Genomic DNA, 16,905 nt, shown 5'->3' with positions numbered 1-16,905 from the left:
ACGACGAGCCGACCCCGCTTGTGAACGGGACAAAGGCTGAAGAAAAAGAAGAAGAGGTTATCACTCAATACGTAGTTGCCATAATCTCGTATTACTGAACCCAAAATTAGGGCAAAGGTTGAATTTCAGTCACACCGCGCGAGGTTAATAGGTGAAGAGGGGGAAGTATCCCCTATTCAACTCCGATGAATACTGGTGGTGGTCATCCCCTTAAAAAATCATGCCCCCCCCCCCCCGCCGTGAGGGATAGAGAAGGTATGTAGGTAAATAGGAAAGAAGAAAACTCCTCCTCTCTAATCTCATTAAAGAATTGCGGCCGCCACCCTCACTTAAAAATGTATCGCTATTTTCGTGTCATAAAGATAAGGATAAATTTTGAACCCACCCTCCGTCGCAGGAAAAGATGAATATGAAGGGAGAAGCTAGAGATCCACTCTTTGAAAGTCCGCTAAAGAATTGAAAAATCGCGACCGTCGTTGGCTGTTAAAGAATTGTGGCATTTTAAATGGAGAGTATCATCATGATATGCCAGGCCAACAGCCACAGAAAAGAGAAAATAAAGAGGGTATATCGAAGAAAGAAGAAGGCTCCTCCAGTTTCGTCATGGAATTGTCCCCAAATAACCTTCATTATCCCCCCACATGACCTGAGGAGGGATTCCATCCTTGATATGGGTGGCCACTTCTGGCTCATCATTAAGAAGTACCGCTCTCTGTTCTATCCGATTCGCCTCAGTATCCTTAAGACCTTCATGAAAACTCGACTTTCAAAGATGATTCAAAGATTAATATGGGATCAACTGTGAAAGAATATCCATCGAGTTTCCCTCTACGTTTTATAATATTGGCAGAAACTGAATCCTATCAACGGAAGAATAGCCTGGCCTGGCCGATTTGCTGTTGGGAAATAACTCCTCCTTTAGATAGGGGCTTAGAGTTCACTCAGAGTATTCCCTGTTTACAGTAAACGACGACTAAAAGAGATAAAGATTTGTTGGCCAAAAACTTCTAATACTCGAATATCCTTATTTTCCGGAAATGTCTTCCATACCTTTGGTAAAAAGCAAAATCCAACGGTTCGTTATTCAATTCTAGAATGAGCGAACGCTTGTCGATGATCTAGGATCCTCAGAATGTTCTGAAGAACACCCAGACTCTGGGAAACACAACTCTCCCTTTTGTAGCACTGTGCTATTATACTCTGGTAAGCCTGCCAAAAATAAACAAAAATCCGGTGTCAAATTAATGCTTACCGCACCAGTTAAACGCGCTCTTATTCCCTGGGAACAATTATCATGCATAACACTCTGATACAGGAACACACCAGCAGAGACTTCCGATGCAGAGGGATGGATGGATGAGCAATTCAATGAAGTCGAAAGGAGACCTCCTAAAGGTAACATTGCGATGAACTCCAAGGGTTTCCTGATGATACCCTAAGGACTACATTGACAAAGGTGAGGAGCATTTAGGGCTGCCATGAAATCTAGCCGACTCCCGGGTCTTTGAAGCTGACCAACAAACGGAGGTAACCAAAGGCACTTATTGCCACTGCCGATGAGGTCAGACGTAATGCCCTTGAGCACTGGCACCACGGAAAATCTCGGGAAACGCAACGTAGCGTGTGCCACGATAAGAGTAGTTTGTATTTGGTCGGGGGAGACAGAAGATGCCGCAAATAATAATAATTTCGTTAGCATGAAAAAACTGAGCAACCTGACCTAAAATATCAACGAGCATTAGGCCGCCATCAAAAATGCTCCTTTCTCGGGTGCCAAGCAGGTGGGCGACCACGTCCCCGAAGCGCCGGTATAAAATCTGGTTAACTGCAGAATCGTGGAAGCAGAGCGAGGAACAGAAGGGATTGAAGGCTCTATTGATGGCTGGCGGTGGTGGGCGTGGCGCACTCAAATTCTGATACCTTGCAAAATCCTGGGAAGTTCAACGTAGTGCGTGCCGCGACAAAAGAGATTTTGTTGTTGCACTGGTCAGGGAAGCAGAAGATGCAATGATTTCAAAAGTGTATACCGCATCACAAAAGAACTTGACATCTTGGATGGGGCAATTATAAGGGTATTTGCATGCTTCCCTGGCGCAAAGATAATAACAAATATTTTCCTGGAATGCATCAATAAATACCGCTCTGGATCTTCTTATAGTGAGCACATCAACACTCTTCGGATTATTTTGAGGTAGTATCCCAAGTTCAGACCTCCGGTTCACATGCTCTTCATCGATTGCGAAGAATCTGAATCTGGAATTGCTCTGTGTCACCTTCTGTCGCCAATACTTCTTGTCATTGGTGACTTTCATCATGATGCCCTATGCAGAGAACTTAAAGGGGTCCTATGGACTATGCCATTTTTGTTCAAACACCTTCACTACATGACGCAATTAGACTAGATGACAGCTGCTTCTTCTCACGGAGTCATAGACCAGGAAAGAGGGAATCAGAAACGCTCTGAAGATTGCTACCAGCAAAACCATGGGTTTTGTTCCTACGAATCATTAAATCATTTTTGCCTCTTTAACGAGTAATAAGCTATCGCAACGGAAGGTCTCGGCTCAAATCTTACAAAGGAATTTTTATTACGACTGAAGGTCATATGCCAGTCCACTCAGCTGTGAATGAGTGTTTGAGTAAAACTAGAGCAAAAGTCTGACCACATTGACCCCTAGTGCATCGTTCCGATCTTAAAATGAAGTTCTCTAATATGCTTCAAGGACTAGATCCAAAATAAATTGTTGCGCCATCGATTATTATTGAAAACTTCGGTCGATTTGCCTATCTTGGTAGCATTTCTTCTGTTACCGATGGGACCGAACCCGATGTTAGCCACCGCATTAATAGTCCAGATATCCAAGCGCCAATATCAACTTGAGATTGTTCGGTGCCAAATTTCTGTCTGTACTGCTATATGGCAGCACATGGAAAGTGAACCCCATTTTTACACAAAAGCTCCTGCCACGTTTCGCCGGTATACTTTTGTCGGACACAATCTCGAACGAAGCGCTACATCGGCGTGCGGAGTTGTTGATTCAGAGGAGGAGTACAAATTTCACAGGGAGACCTAGGCAGTCATGGCCCTTTGATCGAGTTAGTTTGATATCCTTGATGATACCTCCGAAAAGTGCAGTTAAAATAAAGCTTGCATTCCACTATGAAATGGAATCAAGGACATCGTCCGATGTCAGAGGCGAGAAAAGTCAGCCCCCAGCGACAAGATAAGATGCCGCTAGAATTAATTTCACCCAGAAATATAGTACTTCTTGGTAGTTTCCCGTAGAACAGAGCAGATTGACTGAAGTGGGGGGGAGGTTTTGGTGGATTAAAATCTCATATGGTAGTAATATATAGGCTGATTCTCACCTTCAAAATTGGAATCTTTCTTAATGAGCTCAACAAATGCCTTGTACACCTCCTAAGAAAAGATCAGGGATCGCGGGCTTGAAGAAACATTGGGTCTATAGCATTTGGAGTTAGACGGATTATGACAAGAACATATGAACTTTCTTTCAAACCAAGCCAACCTGCTATAGAATTTCTCCTCCTTCAAACGCAGGGGACACGCTCGCGAAGTGTCCAAACATTAGGCATTTGAAACACCTCTTTAGAGAGATCTGTTCCCTTAGGTCTTTTAGATCGGGGTCAGGTTTCACCTTTTTCAGTACCGCCGCATACGATAGATTTTCTTTTGCTGAAGATTATAATTGCCTCTAACCGAATTTGCACCTTCGGTTTCTTGTTCCATTCTTTGTTTACGACCTTAGTCCAACCACCGTTTTTATTTTGCTTCGATTTCGCTTCGTTAAACGACACTCTCACTTTGGGCACATGTTTTCCCCCTTCTGAAGTTTTATTTCCGTTTGTTGGACTGACCAAGACGCCTTTTTTCCTCTTTGGCGCCTGTTGATTCTCTAAAGCTGCCCCTCTTTGTATCGCACTCTCCTACTTGATCGAAAGTCGATGACCTTGTGCTTTGGTGTCACTTGGGTCGCCTGTGATACTGTTGGGACGGGGATCTTTGGCTTTTCCTTAGGTTTTCTTTCTTCTTCCTGCGACCTATTGTAAAGCAACCTGATAGCTCTCACTATGTTCTTAATGGCTTGGCGCACGCTGTGCTTGTTTTTGATGAATTCGGACAGCTCAATTATTTTAGCCTCAAGCTGCCGAAAAAGAAAGCTCTGTTCTCGGTGAGCCTTTGGCCAGATTACTCCTTTCACTGATTCCTTCCTTTCAATTGCAACGGTCCCATGAGTTTTCTCTTTTGCCGTCTTTGACATTGGAGGAGATCATAAAATTGATGAGCTTCTCCTGAATATATCTACTTCCTACTCCTGGACTACTTTTTGACCAGATCCGATGGGTGTCGAAATCGCCTTTTTTCGGGTATCCCCTTTCAGCCCATCATTCTTTGCCTTTGCAATTGGTGTTCTTGGCAGAGTTGTGCTTCGTTTGAACACCTTCTTCTCCAAATGTTGGCTAAGTTGTTCACCACCGAGGCAATGCGGTCGGCGAAGTACTTTGGGAACTCTGAGCTGATCCAACAGACTATACGCATGCAAGCCCAGCTTCAAGAGGAATTGTAAGGAATGTGTTTTCACACACTATTTTTTACCGGTGGGTAAAGGATATTGTATGGTGTCGAAACGCGGGTGTTCACGGATACGCACGTTGAGGCTGACTCACCCAGTCTTCTAGAATATGCCAATGCATTCCAAGTATGGTGCTCTGAGCTCGAATAACAATACCACCTCGAATCCCCTCTGACAATCAGGTGAGAGTGAACACTGAAGCCATCCACAACACAACCCTCCGCGACACCTATAAGAGGGAAATGGATGCCGCAATAACCGCAGTCAACAGAGGACCTGGAGATGAAGCATCAACTAATGATCTTCACAACCACCTGAAGAACGTTATCATGGATACGGCCACAAATATACTTGGCCCCAGCCGCAAAAGGAGTCGGAACGGCTGGTTTGACGATGAATGTAAGCTAGCAACGGAACGAAAGAATGCCGCATACCGAGTAATGTTGCATTCTCAAAGAACGCGGGCACGTGCAGAGACTTATCACGAACTCCGTCGAGCGGAGAAGCGACTTCACAGACGGAAAAAGGAAGCCTGGGAGAACCAACAAGCCTGTGAACTAGAAAAGTACAGTGAGCAACCGCACCAGGCGCGGAAGTTTTACCAACAAGTCAGCAGGATGAAGCCTCATACACCTCGATGCTCATCCTGCCGAGACAAAGAGGGAAATCTGATTTCCGATAGAATGGGCATATTAGAGCGATGGGTTGAGTACTTTGATGAGCTACTGAACAACCAGAACATCGGCGAGTTGAAGGTCCCGCCAACTGAAGACGACGGACAAATACTGCCACCACCAAGTTTAGGAGAAACAGTCCGTACAATTCATCGGCTAAAAAATCATAAGTCGCCAGGAGCCGATGGAATTACAGCCGAATTGGTTAAATATGGAGGCGACCAGTTACACCAAGTGGTTCATCAACTTGTGCTCAAGGTATGGGACAGCGAATCAATGCCTGACGATTGGCAACGAGGCATAATCTGCCTCATCCATAAAAAGGAAGATATCACACAGTGCAGCAATTATAGAGGTATCACGTTGCTGAGTACCATCTATAAGATATTCTCCACTATCTTGCTAGGCCGGATAGCCCCATACGCCCAGAACATCATTGGCCCATACCAAAGAGGCTTCACTCCAGGCAAATCAGCAACAGATCAGATTTTCTCTCTGCGGCAGGCGATGGAAAAACTTTTGGAATATGGACAACAGTTGCACCATCTGTTCATCGACTTTAAAGCCGCCTATGAAAGCATAGCCAGGGTAAAACTATACACGGCCATGAGAGAATTCGGTATCCCGACGAAATTAATAAGACTGACTAGGCTGACCCTGACCAATGTGCGAGGCCAGATAAAAGCAGCAGGATCACTATCAAGACCATTCGACATCAACAACGGTCTACGACAAGGGGATGCGCTATCATGCGTCCTCTTTAACCTGGCCCTCGAGAAAATGATCCGTGATGCTGAGGTGAATGCAAGAGGTACGATCCTCTTCAAGTCCACCCAACTACTGGCCTATGCTGACGATATCGACATCATGGGAAGAACCACCCGAGACGTACAAACTGCCTTCATCCAGATCGAGCAGGCGGCGCGAGATCTTGGGCTGCACATCAATGAAGGCAAGACAAAATATATGGTGGCAACGTCAGCACCGAAGACGAATCAACCAGCAACATCAAACCGCACTGGTCAAACACAAACACGAACAAGAATAAGGATAGGAGAATACAACTTTGAGACCGTTGACAATTTCTCCTACCTAGGGTCGAAAATCACAACCGATAACAACTACGATGATGAAATCCGCGCACGGTTGTTGTCAGCCAACAGAGCCTATTTCAGCTTACAAAGACTGTTCCGCTCGAAACGTCTCACCATAGGGTCAAAGCTCTTACTGTACAAGACTATGATCTTGCCAGTCCTCATGTATTCCTCGGAAACTTGGGTTCTTAGCAAGAAAAATTGCGAACTCTTGGCCGTGTTCGAGAGAAGAATCCTCCGAAGAATTTTTGGCCCCCTACATGAGGATGGACGATTCCGTAGCCTACACAATGACGAAATCTATGAACGATACCATGACCGTCCGGTTGTGGATAAAATCCGGCTCAATAGGTTACGGTGGGCGGGTCACTTAATCCGTATGGATGAAGATGATCCCACCCGGAAAGTCTATAAGGGCAATATCTATGGTAGGAAAAGAAGACGAGGCAGACCCTGCCTAAGATGGAGCGATGGCGTGGGCCAGGACGCCAGACAGCTTTTAGGGATATCGAATTGGTGGACCTCGGCGCAAAACCGGGATGTCTGGAGTTCCTTATTAAGGCAGGCCTAGACCGGATACCGGTTGTTGCGCCGTTGATGATGATGATGATTCCAAGTAGAGATACTGGATAGTCTGGCCGACCCACCAAAGTCGTTCTCCACTAGGATCCCGATCATAGGAACATAGAATGTAATGAGTGGGTCGACAAGCTGGTCAGACGGAGCTGCGCACTTGGCAGTCGCTTGGTGGGCGCAGTCTAGGAAGGGTAGAATCTATTGGGTCTACTTAAAAGCCGCTGAATTCAAGTGGCGAGACCGCTACATCAAGGAATATCTGGCCCTCTTGCAACAAAACCCGATCATAAGAGCTTTTGGGCCAAAAATGCTCAAACGCATGCAGAGTTACGATGGCTTGTACGTGGCACTAGTCACGCCGCTGGACTAGGCATACCCTACATTCTCCAACTTGCAAAGAGGAGGGAGGGGCCATTCAACGCTTTCTTCATGATTACCCAACTTTAACTACATCCAGACTGTGGAGACTAGGTCAGCAATTCTTCGGCGACCTCAAAAAGATTTTTGATTGTAGGATGGGGGACCGACAATGCTTTGTAAAGATTGCAAACTGGTTCTGAAAAACTAAACCAGCAATCACGGTCTTAAGAGTGTATGGCATCAATGCAGTGCACCACAGTGCTAATCGGGCTATCTACCGAGCAATTCCTCCTTCGGTATATAAACCGAAATGTGCGATAATCTGTGGCTTTAGATTTTCTGTTAACCTCACCAGGTGCACTCCCTATTTTGCACCTGATTGTATCTATCGCCATAAAATAATCGATGCAAAATTTTATGATGACTTCATTAGAATTGCCAATAATTATGTGATTCCCGGGAAACCAGTTTCAGCCTTTAATTCAATGCTGCAATGTGTGTCGAAGGATTAAGATAGATAAATATTTACCTGGAATAAGACAAAGATCTCTATTCACATATTGCAGTAAAAACTTAGAAAAAAAAAGTTCGATAAATAGCTTAGAGCGATATTTTATTGAGTTTCCGGCAATAATAATGATAAATTGGAAGGTGTGCACAACAGTAACTAATTAACGTGGATTAAAAATGAATTTCGATAATTGACAATGAAATTTTCCCTGTTTGAGAATATAGATAGATTGGAAGTATAAACGCATTGCGTCAGATATTTCCCGCCCCTAATTCAAGACCCAAATTATAGATGTTGACTACATAAAAGTGGAAATGTTTGAACTAAGATTAGTCAAATTTCGTCCCGATATTCAGTAGAAAAAGAATAATAGATACAGTTTAGGTAACCTAATTGATTAGAATGGTCGTGATAAGATGTTCAGTGGGTAAGCCACTTCGCAAGCAAATAACAGATTATGAGATGGTTTGGTTTCGTATGTGTGGCGTAGATTTTTGGGGACCGAAATAAATGGGACCAATTTTTAGGGACCCAATGGTCATACCAAAAGAATCTTCCAAAACTTCTATACGTTTTTCTAGCCTAATACCATAAAAGTTCCTACCTTTCGGTACAACAGTTGTAAAGTTCCCATCTCCATCTTGCACATGCTCGATATCATAGAAGTCGATATGTAAATCTTTTGGATCCGCGATACACATAGTTGTTCCATTACGTCGGACCAGCCTCTCGTCAAATCTGCAACATCGTCTCACACAGGCAATCCGATCACAAACAGCAGCCGTGTGGCAGGTTCTTATCAAGTACCCCTCACTCAGCAAATCTGAAGCACCTGTTCCAAGCGGACTAAACCCTGTCGAACCAGCAATCATGGGATCACCTGCGTCACTTTTTTTATCATTCAATATTGATTCCAAACAAAATGAATTCGTATCAAAAGCACTTTGTCCGACAATGAGATCACCATTCTGAAAACTCACATTGAAATCACTGGACCGATAGTCGACCACAACACTGGTACTGAGACATTCCAGACTTCCACTATGCACTATGGTAGGTTCGTCGAATAGTTGCGCGAAATTGGTCAACCCCCTGGACTTTGAAGGAAGTTTGCTGCATTTCATCTCCTTGAAACTGTATGCTGACCCTACCGGACAACACTTCCTCACTGAATTCACTTCCGATATCAATTCTGTAGGATGAACTGGGCACGTTAGGGCGTAGTATTCACCATCAAGAAGACCCAGACAACTATTTCGACCTAAGGGTATGGGACCATGGATCTTCACCGCTACCACGTCCTCGCACTTGGGGATGTTATTTGTGTTGTCATTTCGGATGTGGAACCCATACAGTTCAATAGGATCACCTGGCCGAGGTACACATTTGAACAGGCGCCAACGATAAAGTCTCGCATTCACACCTGTACTATCGACTAGAACATGACCCTTAGGACAACAAGTTGGAATATTCAAGGAAGTCACAAATTCCAAAACAAAAAGCAACTCAAATACAACAGATACCAATCTAACACCAGGAACAGCAACCATCATTTCTCCAAAATGCTAAGAACGCGTCTACTTGGCTATCAAAATCCAAGTAACTTGGAATCACTCCCGAACTGATTCAACGCAACATCTAGCCCGTGGTACCGATAACATCCGACCGTCACGGAAGCTCTCAATTAACTAAACCAGAAATTCCAGCAGAAACATCCAAAACACCAATGAAAGAAATACTACTATCTTAGATATCGCAAGTCACCCAAAAAATTTATTGCAAGAAATAGGCATCCAATATTGTGCGAGTATCTAAAGCTTGAACTTATCTTCGGTGAAACTCGTCGCATATCTGATAGTTGCAAGCTTTTTTGGAACTCTAGCACGCTAGTTGCAATAGTACGGAAACTTCTGTGTATCCTTTACGCGATAGAAAGCTTCATGGATGGATTTAAGGGAAGGGGACCAATCGGGGACCATTCGCAGATTTTCGAGTACGTATAGGCGCAAAAACAATAAGGCAACAACAAAATCTTAGATCTTAAGATAGATGCGAACTTGCTGAGTGGGCGGAAAGATGGTGCGAAAACTCAAAGTAATAATTGATAGTATTAGAAGCAATGCGTATGTTTGTACTCAGGCATTCAATGATGAGAGATACATTGCATTCGGTGCTGTTGTTTTGGCGCTAGGAACCAGGAAAGTATCTGTAAGTTTTTTTTTGGGGCTTTTTGATTGTTAGATTGTTTATAAGAACGAACGCCGATTTTTTCAGTGCTTGACGCATTCTTGGTTCGAGATAAAAGATTTTTGATTTTTATGTAATATGAGTATGCGATGATTTCATTGGCCTCAATTGAAAAACCAGAGGTAGTGGTTCAGAACACCTTAAAAAACTACCTTTCTTGTGGTCGGTTATGTTGAACCAAACACTTTCCTAGTTTTTATCCAGGAGAAAACTAGATTCAGTTTAGATTCATTTCTCACCCAAAAACTAAATTGAACTAGAGGACAATAGTTAACAATGTGAGGACATCAAATAAGTCCTTCTGATTTGGCGCTCCCTTATTGACTATTCGAAACTCCCTTCAAAAAATGAATCTAAGGACATATCCCAACACTACTACTATTGCTTTTTATGAGTTGCAAAAAACTCATTCTGCATCCTCTCCAGGATATGGAAGGTAAAATGGAAAGGACTTGCAGTGAGCCTTTACCTACGGGCTCAATTAACTCACCCAAAAAGGCCTACAATGGTGAAACCAGATATGAAACTAGTCAAAATCTGTATGGAGGAAAACTGCTTTACTTTTAGGGGTGAGTATTATAAACAGTTAAAAGGGGCCCCAATAAGGAAACCCTCTTCTCTTCATGGCGAATCTCGGAACGAAATTACCTTTAACCGATCTGATTCCAGCGTTTGGGAAGAAATATGTAGACCATATCATTAAGAAAAACGATCTCGAAGAAAAGAGCGACCTCCTCAATAGACTGCCTCCCAATATCGAGTTCACCATGAAGATGAAAAGGGATCTTCAACTACCTTTCCTGGATCTGCAGATGAGAAAGAAGCAAAAGAAATTAGACTTGGAGATCTTAAGGAAACCGACAGACACCAGACTAGTTTCTACCTGCATTTCCAACCGCGCTCAGCAGCACAAAGCCACCTCTTTCAACCACATGATCCACCGAATTCTGACCCTTCCATTTCCTCGGAGGGCGTAATGAAAAAGGCAAAGCACATTTTTAGGGTCGCTGGACTGATTGGATACACCTGACTCCGAGTCAACAGCCCAGACGGAGAATAGCTTCGAAATTCAACGAAATTTCCCTTTCGTTGAAGCGAACACTGGGGAAACATGGTTTGGACGTCTTTTTTAACAACAAGAACAGCCGACTTGAAACTATTCCGGGATTGGCCAAGGATCCAATCGATCAAATGGCCAAGACCGGAATACACGAAATTTCCTGTGCAGTTTACAAAAAAATTTTAAATCAGACAAAAGGAAGGTGGAATCACATCTTGAAGCATATTTGGCAGGAGAAAAGGGCCTGTGGCCTTTAAATCGAAGATAACAGAACATATCGGCCGAAATAACAACGCGATTTCCAGAGAGGGCTTAAAATTGGTGAAGCACGTGAGAGATACAGTGAAGTTAGATGTGGCCGAAAACTAGGTCCGACTTATATAGTAAGAAACTAGGCCCGACTTAGTAAGGAACTCCAGACATCCGCTTTCGTGCCGAGGTCCACCAGTTCTGTCTGCATCGTCTTCTTTTTCTACCATAAATATTGCCCTTATAGACTTTCCGGGCTAGATCGTCTTGACCCATACGGATTAAGTAACCCACCCACCGGAATCTTTTCAGCCGGATTTTATTCACAACCAAGCGGCCGTGGCATCGCTCAGAAATTTCGTCGTCATATAGATTACGAAATCGTCCATCCTATTATAGAGAGCCAGAAATTCTTCTCTGAATTCCACCTACCACAGCTGAATGAACAAAGATTGGTTCTTTCCTCTAATGTAAAGTATCGGGGTGTAATCCTGGATCTAAAGCTAAATTGGAGATTGAACATACAACTGAGGGTTAAAAAAGCCTATATAGCCTTCTATGCCTGCAAGGAAACCTTTGCAAAGAAATGGGGTCTCCGCCCGAGGATGGTTCTCTGGATGTATACCGCTGTATTGCGTCCGATCCTAACGTACGGCTCTATTGTATGGTGGCAGGCTTTGAGCAAAAAATACAATAGGATGAAGCTTAATAGGATTTAAAGAACCGCGTGTGCAGGTGCTAGTGGGGCTCTACAGTCCTGCCCGGCAGAGGCTCTCAATGTACTCCTGCATCTCCTCCCACTAGACCTCCACATTAAATACGTTGCAGCTTGCAGTGCCGTCAGACTACGTGAGTCTGGATGCTGGGCATTAAGTCCTTCGAACACAGTAACATCCTAGACCAAGTACCTCGGGAAATCTGGGCATTCCCCACGGACTATGCCACACGCAAGCTGAAATTTACGAAAAACTTTGCTGTGGACTTTCCAACCAGGGCAAAGTGGAAGACCGGCGGCGTGTTGCAAAGTTATGACTCAGAATTCTTTACCGACGGATCAAAGATGTCCTGTGTGGCGCGGGGGTTTCCTCGAATACACACAGTGTATTCAAGTCGTATGGTCTCCCAGATTTCGCCAGTGTATTCCAGGCGGAAGTACTGGCGATATTGGAAGTCTTTCGATGGCTGGAGCCAGATTCGAGCCCCAAGCGTAATATAGCCTTTCTGACCGCTAGCCAGGCGGCCATCAAGGCCTGTACCCAACGACGACATCTTCCAGGCTGGTGGGGCGGTGCACAGACGCGCTGAACCGTCTGGACGGCACGCTCAAGGCCAACCTCCTCTGGGCATTGATTCGCTGTCTCACACCTTAAGCATTAATTGATGAACCACTTGATGTAATTGGTCGGCTCCGTATTTAGCCAATTGGGCTGTGATTCCTTCGGCTCCCAGGGACTTATGATTTTTAAGCCGATGAATTTGTCTATCGTCTTTTGTTGGCGCGACCTCCAACTCGCCGATATTTTTGTTGTTGAACAGTTCTTCAAAGTATTCAACCCATCTAACCAATACGCCCATATGGTCGAAAATCAGATTTTCCTCTTTGTCTCGGCAGAATGAGCATCGAAGTGTATAAGGCTTCACCATTCTGACTTATTGGTAAAACTTCCTCGCCTGGTGCGGTTGGTCTCTGTACTTCTCGAGTTTACAGACTTGTTGGATCTCCCAGGCTTCCTTTCTGTCTGTGACGTCGCTTCTCCACTCGATAGAGTGCATGATAGATCTTTGCGCGTCCTCGCGTTCTTTGAGAGTGCAGCATTGCCCGGTATGTAGAATTCTTCCGTTCCTTTGCTGGCTTATATTCATCGTCAAACCAGCCATTTCAACTTTTTTGGGACTGGGGCTAAGTATGTTTGTGGCCGCATCAATGATAACGTTCTTCAGGTGATTATGAAGATTATTCCTTGGGGCAGTCTTCGAGGGACCACTGAACTGCTACGCAGAAGCTCTCCTTCTACGATTTTGCGGTCTACTCTGTAGGGGCGCGAACGTTAATGAGGCTTGTATTTCTAAATTTGCCTCGCAAGCGCAAAATGCACAGGCGTTCGCTTATGTTTTCAAAGCCGATAACAGCACCTATTCCGAGCACATGGTTTACTGGATGGCCACTATAATATCTGGTGTAGCGGCTCTTTTCTAGGAAATTGGTCCCTGTCCTACGCATCTTCTGCAACGCTATTACATCAACCCTGTATTGGGACAGGTTATCAGCTAGCCTCTTAGCAGCTCCTTCTCTGTACAGGGAGAAAATGCACAAATCATTAATCCGTTTTCGTTGCAGGGTTCGTCGTTGTGTTGTCAATTTAGTCCGACGCTTCTTTTGTGACTTCATAACAAGTTGCTTTTCATGGGGGAGTAGTCGCCGAAATATACATACTAGCAAGACAATAAAATATTTAGTGAAGGAGGAAACGGTTTACTAAACCGCTCTAACCTTCGGTTTGGTTAATAGTCAAGTTGAGGTTTTTCCACATTATTCTCTCTCTAGTTTTAAATGAGAGCAATTCTAGAAAAGAGCTGTCATTGAAAAGCTTCAAGCTTTTGTCAAAGCTAGCGATTGACGTATCATCCACTAGTACTAGCTGATGCAATCTTGAATGGAGAACTACTTCGGAGTATGGGTCAAATATTTTTGAACGAATTAGAAAGCGGAAGTGGCAATGGACATCAAAGATTTACAGACCGCATGAATCCTATTGCTGAGCATTCAAAGATGTGAACTCTCCGTTTTCGCCAGTAAGAACAAAGGCCTTATCTTAGAATTACGTAATGGCATATAGTTGAGGAAAATTAGAAACTTCTTTGCCAATTACCAAGAATTTACAAAGATGACGCGTAGGTATGTTTGGGGTTTACAAATACCATAATAATAAATATAACTAGAGAAGTTGCTCTGAGTCCTAGAAGGACCATTTTGCCACTTCAATAGTTACAGTATATCTATTAACTACAGCATGTCTATCATGCCTATAACAGACAGGAATCTAACATGTTTCCTAGTTCCAGGTATTTCACCCTGGCATCTGGTATTCTCCCACGAGTCTTACCCTATTTTGCGGAAGTCCTGGGCACTGCCCAATAGCATGTATAGAGGTTTTCTTACTCTCCTCACAGAATCTGCAGACAGAGTTTACAGACACCCATAACTTTTCCAGATCCATAATTCAGCCTGCAATGACCACTAAGTAATCCTATTACGATCCAAGGGTCCGGCCCTAGGATGGATCCCTGCGCTACCCCCGACGTGATCAACATCCCCCTCTGACCGTCTCATAGAGCGGGAGTGGTTCCTTAGATAATCCCTCAAGAGCTTGCGAGACTGGTGGGAATGGAAGATCTACAGACACACTATCACATAATTGATAATGTTTCAATCTATAGGGAAGTTCGAACCACTATCCTGTATATAACAGAATCGTTACTAGTATCGAAAGAGAAACGATTCTGCATTACAATGCTCAACCAATTTACCCACTAGCTAGAAGATCTCTCTATATTCCATACCCAACCTCAATCGACCAAGAAGACCAGTTCAAGTTTAAATTGGTCGCTAACCTAATGAAGATGGTTGAAATATTTTTGCCATTGGGCCCATGAAAGGTGGATCAGCATTTTAAGCCCTGTCACCTCACTCAGAAAGCCCAATTTGGAATCGTCATCTCCGTGAAGCATTTAAACTCCACCATACTATGAACATAGTATGCTGGTCTGAAGCCCAGGTAAAGGAGGAGGGTTCGTGGGAAAGTATTTTGATTGATAAATAAAGTATGGTTGGAGTTATTCCACTATGCTAAATCCTATCTGATCTCTCTTGGTGACAGGTCCCGTGACAGGCCGACCAAGAAAATGTCGTTAGAAACAAAATAATCGAATCGGCCACGATCCTATCGAGAAATGGACCAGTGTTGTTGACGGATGGATGGAACGCAAACGCCGACATTTTACCACCGTCAGTGATTGCAAAGCCGTTCCCTCTGAGACCATCGCACGTCAACGTCGGCCGTTGATTGCCGTCCTGCGAATTAAGCCACCGATAAAGCAGCGTGAGGAACGCACTGGCCCGCCGCGCATTAAATGGTGGCGATTTCGTGAGAAGAAAGAAGAAATGATCTCACTCATATGATTACCAACAATTACGAATGTGGAAGAATCGTGGAAGAATCGTGGAACCAAATTAAAGACACATCTCTGCAACCCACGGGGTCACCAAGCCGAGTAAGCGGTACATTAACCGAGATACTTGGCTTTGGAATGACGATGTCAAAATGAAGGTCCTTGAAAAGAAACGCCTCTATCACAAATTTCTCGACGATAAAACGATGGCCAATTGGCAAATTTATAAGAATGCCAACCGGAAAGCAAAGAAAGCAGTCGCTGTCACCCGAGCGGACCATGACAAAAATCTTTACGATAAGAGAGACATCTGTATCGAATTACCAAAAGCCTGTAAGCGCAACTGAAGTCGAGGAGGCAATAAAACGAATGAAATCGGGGAAATTCAAGAACCTGACGACATCGCATCTGAGCTCTGGAAAGCGAAGAGCTGGGACCCAACACTGTGACTCAGTCAATGCTCTAATCGGGTTATTTAGGAAGGAAGAACACCATCTGACTTGCAAAAAAGTACCACTGTTCCAATATGGAAAAAGAAAAATAGTCCAGCAAGATGTTCAAATTACCGTCCAATCTGGTTACTTTCCAATACCGTGAAGATTTTTGAACGCATTCTTGACAACCGTATTCGCGAAATCGATGAAATAACCTTGCATCAAGCCGGATTTGCCAAAAACTGCGGAACTACTGACGCAATATACGCTGTGCGGGTACTCATGAAAAAACACCGTGAGAAGTATCGCCCTCTTTACATTGTATTTCTAGATCTAGAGAAAACGTTTGACCGTGTGCCACACGCATTCATCTGTTCATCTGGTATGCGTTACGGCAAAAGTTAGTGCCAGAAGAACTCGTGTGCTGGGTTCAATTGCTCTACCACGATCCGAAAAGTAAAGCTGGAATTGTGGCGGGCGTATCAAAACCACTTCATGTTTCTGTTGGTGTTCATCAAGGAAGCGCCCTCTCATCACTCCTCTTTATTCTTGTTATGGACATCGTCACATCGGACATTCAACGTCCAGCGCCCAACACACTGCTTTATGCAGATGATGTTTTCCTAGCACCTAATACCAAAAATAATCTCAAACAACTTGTCCAAAAATGGAATGACCACCTCATGCAACACGGTCTCAAATTGAATCTAAACAAAACTGAATTTTAGACGACCGCTCCCCTTGGAACAGGCACAATCACTGTCAGCGACAGTGATCTGCCCAGAACTGAGCTATTTAAATACCTCGGGTGAACGGAGAACTGCGTTATGAAATTGCTTCACGCATTAACACAACCTGGATGAAGTGGCACTCCCCAACTGGTGTTCTTTGTGATCGACATATCAACAAACCTCTCAAATCTAAAATTTACCGCA

At 44.0% G+C, this 16,905-nt stretch overlaps 1 protein-coding gene across 2 annotated transcripts in view; it reads right to left on the bottom strand.

Annotated features, from left to right (window-relative positions):
* Positions 1-9,519, bottom strand: part of LOC119652618 (G-protein coupled receptor Mth2) — a 75,825-nt gene extending 66,306 nt beyond the window's left edge. The window contains exon 1 of one of the 2 annotated variants that reach the window (XM_038056861.1): positions 8,415-9,519. In XM_038056861.1, the coding sequence (XP_037912789.1) occupies positions 8,415-9,363 (949 nt within the window). In that variant the 5' untranslated portion in view covers positions 9,364-9,519. The remainder of the gene's footprint in view (positions 1-8,414) is intronic. The other variant, XM_038056862.1, reaches the window with a different exon arrangement.
* Positions 9,520-16,905: the final 7,386 nt, after the last annotated feature.

The sequence above is a fragment of the Hermetia illucens genome, chromosome 3, assembly GCF_905115235.1.
Source record: "Hermetia illucens chromosome 3, iHerIll2.2.curated.20191125, whole genome shotgun sequence".
In the NCBI taxonomy this organism is placed as follows: domain Eukaryota; kingdom Metazoa; phylum Arthropoda; class Insecta; order Diptera; family Stratiomyidae; genus Hermetia; species Hermetia illucens.
The sequence above is the reverse complement of the archived record's forward strand: the minus strand, read 5'-3'. Positions and strand labels throughout refer to the sequence as shown.